Raw genomic sequence first — 8,959 nt, forward strand, 5'->3', positions numbered from 1 at the left:
GACATTTTGAGCTTGAATGGTTATGGATTGTTGTTGTTGTTGCTGTCCGTAGTATGGAAGATTGGAGGAGCAAGGCAAGCAAACATGGTCTGCATTAGTAGCAGAGAGCAGGTGAGTTGGCTGAGAGTGCAGCTTTGATAGCGCTTTAGTTGCGCGCTTTGCAATAACTCGGGAGCATTGCTGTTCGTGCAGAAGCTGTTTTTGGAGATCAGGGCTAAGACGCGCAGGCGTATAAAATGTAAAAGTTATGACAGGGGCGGCAAAATACCTCGTTTTTTTTGTATAGATTTTGAAGCCCTTGCCAAATTTTTTCACAAACTAAAATAAGTATTTTCATTTTTCAACCTTATTTTATTGATTGAAAAATTGTAGTTAGATGTTTTTTTATTAATTTTATATCTAAATACTGGAAAATTTTCCACTGTAGTAAATTAAATCAAAAGTAAAATGAGGAAACTGTTTTTTGTTAAAGTTGCTTAATAAACTTTGCATTAATCAGTATGGAAAGGGATGTTAGATGAGCCGATGTGAGTCGACATTTGAAGAGGTGGTTAGTGTATGAAGGATATTCCTAGCCTTCCTAGTGGTTGAATCTAGAAACTAGGAGACAGTAAGCAATCAGTAACTGCCACTCGTCGCTGTCTTCGCGGGGCCTACTATGGACACCGGTTGTTGACGAACTCCGGGAAAAGCTGAAAGGCAATGGTTGTGCAGATGACTTAGTCATCTACGTTGTTGGCTGGCATGAGGCATTATTTGCATCAGATTGCATGCTGCTCTAAAACTAACTGAAGACTGGTGTGCTAAAAAGAGCTAGCCAATAAACCCACTATTGTTGTCTCATTTCCCAAAATAATGAAAGTCAACTTGACTGGACCCACCTTGCAAGCAACAGTTCGCAGAAGAGGAGAAGTACCTAAGGGTAACTCTGTACAGAAACCCCAATTGGAACTCACATCTCTCGAATGTTAACTCCTTCAAGGAGGCACTCCGAAAGACTTCTTGAACTTACTTACTTACTGGCTACCTGACAGGACACTGCAAGGCAAGGTACCATTTGAGTAAAATGGGGCTTTCTATAGAAACGGACTGCAAGTTTTGTGGGCTGGTGGAGGAAGCCTCGTATCATCAATCGTTGACTGATACACCTTGGAGAACGATTCACTTATCCATCCAAAATTGGGAACATAGCACCCTCCAAAGTGCTTAGTTTCCCGAATAGCCTAAGGTTTGAGTGACTACAATTAGGGAACAGCACAATAAATCTTCTTAGGTCTCAGCGGTAGTATTCCCGACCTAATAATAACAATAGTGTCGTCGGGGCATCTTATTCCAATTCGATTTAACCTGCTGCAATATCCAAAAAGGAGTTGAGTCAAAAATATAGCCAGCCTCCCGTAGCAACTCAGCTCTAACTTCTGCGATAGGTGGCGTTGGTCTCCAATGGTGGAATTCACGAAGCGAGTGTTGACAAAGGTGTCGATTGATCTCGATGAAAGGATTCTCTATAGACTATATTTGTATATTTGGTCTGGTTCAGCGAATGGTTTATTCTTCCTGATTTAACTATACTTTAAAATTGATAAGTTAACGGCACTAAGGTAACGGTACTGAAACGGATAACATATAATAATATTCCGGAATCAAACATCGTTACCACAAGGTGGTGTCCTCTTCCCGATTCTGCTTAAGTTTTGCATATTGAAGCTCCCTCAGTAACCACAAAAAGTTGTCCAGGTTTCATTCGCTTAAGATTTCCTGATATTGACATAAAAATAAAGTACCTTAACCATTTTTTCTCGTAAATATTATTATTTGGTTTTAGGGCGTCATCTTTTAGTCCACTGTAGCTAGATTAGTTTTCCGCGAATCCGATAAGGTGTATTTACTGTACTCTGTATTTATTTACTCTGTAGTGGATCTATCGTCTGGATTCTAAGGCTGCCTCTAGACAGCATTTTCTCTTTACAGGAAAGTGAACCGGATTGAACACTTTTTTCTACTAAGTAACTGAACTAATAACCGAACCAAAGTTTTCCACAAATGTTTTATCCGAACCGACAGCGAAACCACTTTTTATGAAGGCGTAGGGTTGTTTAATTCCCAAACCGTTGAACCGGATCAAAATCCCGGTTCAATAATGCATCGAAAAGGTATTATAGGGGAGTCGAAATGCCGGCTCTCTCTGGAGGATAAGGAAACTTCCGAACACATTCTGTGTGACTGTCCAGCCTTGGTTAGATAAAGAGCAATATATTATGGGATTCATTAGGGAAGCCGAGGGTATATTGGGCATACTGGGTTAAGGACAATTTTTAGAGACACAAAATACCTTTTAAGGCGTGTTGTGTCTTGGTTCTGCATGCATTTATCTTACCATATCTTCTCTCATGTATAGCTAGAGCTACAGCCATTTAAGTTCGGAGCTTCTCTAAATATACATAATAATAGCTGGATAAATTATTTTCGGCGAAAAGAGTCATCAACTAGAGACACAGATTTCTAGGTTGCAGGAATATCTCTCTCTCTAATATGAACCGTTAACATATTATTTAGTCATTTAAGAAATGACTCTTGGTCGTGATAGCCATCGAGTGTAAACTTACTTTTTAAAACATATTCAACTCACCTTTCCGCATTTTCCTCATTAGTATATACACTTGAGTACATGCCATTTAGTCCAGTCAATTGACATGTAAATTCGATGTTGACCACATATGGTGTACCCGTGCGCAACAATTCCCCCAATACGATGAAGAGCATTTCACGTTCTGGACTCAAATAGAATGACTTAACGGTAATACGTAGATAGGCCATGACATTCAAAATACTGATGCCTTCAATGTCCAGATCCTTGGCATGCATAACTATTAAATTAGTTTCCACGTCAACCTCTATCTGTACGGTTACATAGCCTTCGCAAGTGTTCGTTTCGAATTTCGGCTCCCAATAGAGTCGATATTTGACAGGTCTGATTTCAGTTGGTAAGCGATAAAGGACCTGAAAAAATATTGCATAATGTAAAACCAAGGCGAATTCATATAAGGTGGTGTTACTAGCTCAGCTGATCTTGTGTATTGTTTCGCCGCACGGCTTCTGATATCAAATTGAAAAATTTTGTTTGAATTTCTACACACACTCCTATAGATTTTGACAGTTTATGCCGCCAAAGCAAAAACAAAATACATGTAAATTTTTGTTTTTGTACTCCTGCTATCAGCTTATATTAATTCGCCTTGTGTAAAACTTAAAAAAAATATCCATGTAAATATTTCAAAAGTGGTCTAATGACATTTAAATCTGAAATGTTCGTGCAAAGTTTCAGATCGAGCACTTTAATTTGATACATGACTTGTCTCTGTACGATCAGTAGATCACTGTCAATAGGCACCTTATCTTATAATAATAAATAGTATAGATTTTTAATTACTAAAATTTATTTGTTGAATTTGTACACTGTTACCGTTTTTGTATATTCTGCTTTTACCATTTTCTCATTACTTTCATAGTAATTTTGGTTTTCAGTTTCTGTACTCCTTTGAGATATGAAATAGTTGGTCACATTAAGCATACCCGAATTTTGAAAACTTACATAAATCATAATTACTTTAATTATTGGTACTCAAAATAGTTTTTAAGAAAGGTTGTTAGTTTTTATGATTTAAAGGTGCTGCCAGTAGGAGGATTCTAAATAATATTCGGAACGTATTTTCTACAGACAACTTTTTTTTTGAAATATTATCAAAAGAAATAGTTAATATCCGTTCCCGAATTCGTAATACTTGGATCTTAAAATACGTATACATATTTGATTGCCGCTTTTGCCGAAATAACTTGATGATTACCAATGCTTTTCACAAGTGTCCGTAAACTTAAAAATTACCGTAACAATGTTAACATACGGCGAGAGTTTCTTTATTCATATTCCGAACATCCGGAATACATTTTTCTGTTCACTTATTCATTAGAACATTGTTCCCGGATAATATGGGGCCGTATAATCCGAAAACATTCTTTTAATTTTTTTCTGATAATTTTGATTTGAATTGAATTTTTTGCTGATAAAGCACACGACTATTCTCTTCTAGATTCGGACTGAATAATAAAGAATCACGCCCACGGTAAACCAATAGAAAAAATGTGTAATCCACAAACAGTGTGGCCAGACATGTATTTTAGTTGAAAAGGTTATGACTATTAATTATGACTTTGCTACTCATTTGTACAATTTTGAATATGACTTTATTTCACTTCTAGATTGAAAATAACATCATATGGTTATACTTCCAAAACAAAATGGAAATAAGACCATATGGCCTCACTTGCAATGCATTTCGTTTCCGCTTTCGGGAGAGCAGCTCATAGATGGACTTATTTTTTACGATTTTGCTCTCCACTTCACATATGCCTTTCGTAATTAAGATAAACAAATAACAAAAATGAAAAAGTAAAAAGTCTACGTTTGGGCGAAGCCAAATATTAAATACCCGGCGAACGTATTAAATTAATAATTATTAATTATTAAAAGTATTTTCGTCTTTCCGAAAACTACCGTTGCATGGTTAGCAGGGACGGTTTTACCCATACTTCAGATATCTTCGATGGTATGTTCAGTTAGACTTTATGAGACAAACGTATATATGCATGTAGTTATAAGTGGACGGTAACACGCTTATTTATTTTGGAGTATACATTTTGAGTAAATTTGCGCCATTAAATTTCGAAATACTGCAGTTTAAGAATTTCTGAAATATGAGCCATTCTTTTTTAAGTCGGACGGATTTCGTAAACAAAAAATTGTGTCATGTATCCGATTCGATGGATTGTATACAGGAAATAAGCCAACACGTGTTCAAGGAAATTTTTTTTTAAATTTTTTCTTCGGAGATATGATCCGTCAAAGTTTGAATTTTTTCGTGATTCTAACTAATCATTTACTACTTCAAATCACTATGTCTCAGGTTCTGCGCATCGTTGAGACTTCACCTTAACGTCGTTTTAAAGCTAAAGAGAAACGGGCTTAACACAAGATAGTCAAGATTTTCCTAAAGCAAACTTAGCTATCAACAGTTGAACTTTTTTAAGTTGATATAGTGAAGAACAGTAAATTAGGGATTTAAAATTGTACCATCGTATTCCGTGTGAAGGGAAAATTTCTGAAATCGCTTTTTGACTGTTTAAACGGCGAATGAATTTCTGGCAATATTTCTCGATACTCAAATGCAACCGTGAGCCGCTAAAATAAACAAATTTATAAAACCAAGATAATGAAAAATAAATGAATTTAGAAAAATATATGAATTGGGTCTATACGATCGATAGTATCGATATTCACCCCTAAGACTATCGTAAAACATCGATGAACTTGACTATCGATAGTTTGACAGCTCTAGGCATGGTTACTGTCTGCTTTCAAAAATTTTCAGCCGTCGTGTGTATTTTACAAAGGCCAACAACTGTGCCAGGTTTGGGAGATATTGGTGCAGCAGTTAACGAGATATACACATGTAATTATGAGTGGGCGTGGCTACGCCCATTTGCCAACAATTTTTAATATCACTTCTCGAGAAGTAATACTGGAGATGTGCATTGCAGGAGCTGTTCTGCAATAACTAATGAAGGGAAGGTCTTAACAAAATAGCTTCTAGGATTGAAAGACTTGCACTTTCAGATGCATAATTACATAAGTGTTTTTGCAGTAGGTATCCAAAGTCTATACAACAAAAATTTGTTGGTGCTGGCAGTCAGTCCAGATAAAGTATTAAACCATTTTATCTACAATCATTAATAGCAACTGAAATTGTTCCACCGTTTATTCAGCTAACGTCATTAGTCATAAACAAATTAACACAAACAACGGAAAGACATATTACTTATCAGAAATTTTCTTGCCGATATCTACTACAATAAAAATTATTAACACTGTTCACAACATTGAATTTTTTAAAAGCCGCTATCTGTTGTTGTTGTTGTTGATATCACTGAGGTTGTTGATGTCGCATTGGTTGTCGGATTGATTAATAATTCCAAAAGTTTATCTAAAACATCCAACTTCTCTTCAGCTTCTCTTAGCTTTGTTGCTTTAACGCTATCATCAACTGCTACAATGACCAAAACAACAGTTAAAATAATTGTTGTTAAACCAAGTGCAATAGCAATCCTACGTGCTGTTAGAAATTCTGAAATATGTACGTTTTCATTAGATAAGAAATTGTTTAACAGCAGTCCAAAGTAGTAATACCCGATATTCTGGCGAACATTTTGGCCTTTAAAGTAGAAATCAGCTGTCAGTTTGAAGTGGTATCAAGCAACTAATTAATATAACTAAAATTTTCTCTTTTCAATCGACGAATTTTTTTTACAATCTTATAAAATTAACAGTCATTTATCTAAAGTTCTTTTATTATACCTTCGCAATGTATCGAAAAGTTTGATAAAATCTACTTTTCTACATATGCATGTATGTATTTGTGTACTAAGTATATATCGTATATTTATACTTGCTGGGTATCTTTATTGAGGTGGCCGCTAATAATTGTCTAATTTGATAAACACCATAATTGCTTTCACAACAGCTTATCACAAGTTTAAGTACTTGTGTAGCTGACCACTAAAGCTTTATCTCAAGTGCTTTACTACAAGCATTGACTGGCTTGGTAATGATTTTCCAATTCATGAGCCATTTATGAGATATATACATACATATGTATATACCCTGTGGGGAAAATCTCTAGTTCTGAACTGGTGCGCTTCTAGTACATTTAGACCCAGTACTGGTTCGCGATAAATCTCTTTTGCATGCAAGCAACTGGCGAATTTAACATGGCGGTGTCCTAGGAAGTGTAAATTGCCCCCCGCTGCATCCCTTTTTCGATAGTTCCGAACTAGTCCTAAATTCTATAGTTCCGAACCAGTTCTAAAATCTACAGACGAAAGAAAAAAGTATCATGATTTTTCAATGTTTTTGATTCTTCCGTGTGTGCGATTTTAAGTTATTTTGGAAGGAATGTGTTTTCAATTTGAAATTAAATTTGTTTGATTCCAGACGGTGCCAAGATGTTGAAATGTTAACACAAATTTTAGTTTTGTATTACCAAGCTATGAAAAAGCATCTGCGAAGCACAGAATAGAAGCGTATTTGAACGAAAAAGCCGCCGAACACATAGCTATGTAAAGTAAACTAGCCCCACCGCTGCATCCCTTACTCGATAGTTCCGAACTAGTTCTAAATTCGATAAATAAGATCAAGTTCGTTCTGCATCCCTTTTTCTATAGTTCCGAACCATTTCTAAATTCCTCACTTTAAATATAGATTTCTAGTGAAAAAAACTGAAAAAAATTAGTTTTTTAAAAGTACCACTTTTCGCCGATTTTGGACTGGTGAGGATCTAGTTCCTATCGGACTAGTTCCTTTTTGGCGATAAAGATATAGTACGGAACTAGAAATTTGATTCACTAGTCCGCGGTTTCCCTGCAGGGTATGTATATTAAGGATATTTTGACAAAGGCCTACCAACAAAGTTTAAATACACTGTCATCGTCACATTTGATAGGAGGCCTTTACAACGGCGGGATTCCAAAATTTATTGCTTTGGAAAATTTTGCTAATAATGCTTCCCAAGTTGAAAAAAATAATCATTCTTACTAGGGATGAATGTCATATTTTACACATTCGCGAATGTTAAGAATAATATTAAAAAAGCTATAATCAACTTAAGTCATCGTTTTCATTACTTAAAATTTGTGTGCTTAACCTATACAATGTTTTAATCTAGTAATCAAAATTCATAAGGGGCATATTATATTAAAAAAAAGTAATTTTGCTGCCCTTTCTTCCATTAGGCGATTTCTTAGAGGCTCGGATATAAAGCCGGCTGCTCTGAACAATTGCTCACTTGGAACGCTGGCGGATGGAGCGCTCAAATATTTGCGGGCCAGATCTGTCAATTTGTCGTATTTTAGTTTAGTTTTCCACCAATAGAGAGGTTTTCAATTGATCTTTCATTTCACATTTTCTAATGTCTCCAGATTCTACATCCGAGCCTTCGCTTTCGCTGGAAGAATCTAAAATTATTTCTAGGTTGCTTATAAGTACTCATCAATGTTGCTTGATATACTACTTAACCGTATAGCGCTAAACAGACATATACTAGGTTCACATATAAGTAGATTATCCTCATTTTCGAGCTTAACACCCTAATCTGTAATTATAACAAGAGATTAGCCATATGTATGCCAATGTACGCTAGCAAGGAAAAGAGGTTTGTAAAGGTATTTTTAATAAAATGTTAAGTAAAAATATATTTATATTGCTTATTATAGCATAAAAACGTGATCACGGTGGCACAGAGAAGAAACATAACTTTTCCTTGAGATGTGAGAATAACAAGCACAACCAATTTGACGGCTAATAATCTGAGATTTGCCTGTGTAAACGGGGTGATTAAAAAACGAGCTTTGATTGAGATAATATTGATATGTGAACATAGTTTTAGAGCCATTTCAAAAATATTAGAATGGGCTCTCTGCCCATGTACACATTCGCATTCGCAAAACATTCGTATCATTTGATGCGAATGCGAATGTCAAATACGAATGTGTAATGTGATGCGAATCATTCGCATAACGAATGCGTATGCAAATATTCGCAACATACCTGATTCCTACGTATTCATTTAAAAAAGAGATTGGTCGAATTTTCATATTTTCATATTTCAAATCGTGCATTTCTAAAAAAACCCCGAATGGTTCTAATTTTTCTCATACACCCCTAAAATAATGAGCATACCGGAACCGCTAAAGTTAGTTAAAGGGAAGCTCAATTTATAAATTTACATTGATTCGGAATTTTTAACAATTTCCTCAAAACCTATTTCAGAGCCATTTTTAACCTCTTGAAATGGAGTAAAAGTCGAGGGACGGTTTCATTAGTTAGACGCTTAAGGTATTATTCGTATTC

General features: G+C 35.5%; 1 protein-coding gene across 1 annotated transcript; it reads right to left on the reverse strand.

Moving 5' to 3' along the window:
* Window positions 1-5,814: 5,814 nt before the first annotated feature.
* Window positions 5,815-6,271, reverse strand: LOC108373222 (uncharacterized). The gene is made up of 2 exons (XM_017629085.1): window positions 6,242-6,271; window positions 5,815-6,179 (listed from the first exon to the last, which is right to left on the reverse strand). The coding sequence occupies exons 1-2, from the start codon at window positions 6,258-6,260 to the stop codon at window positions 5,944-5,946; spliced, it is 255 nt and encodes an 84-aa protein (XP_017484574.1). The 5' UTR covers window positions 6,261-6,271; the 3' UTR covers window positions 5,815-5,943.
* Between the last annotated feature and the right edge of the window lie 2,688 nt (window positions 6,272-8,959).

Source organism: Rhagoletis zephyria, unplaced genomic scaffold, assembly GCF_001687245.7.
Source record: "Rhagoletis zephyria isolate East Lansing unplaced genomic scaffold, Rhagoletis_zephyria_1.1 Rzeph_scaffold_06478, whole genome shotgun sequence".
Lineage (NCBI taxonomy): Eukaryota > Metazoa > Arthropoda > Insecta > Diptera > Tephritidae > Rhagoletis > Rhagoletis zephyria.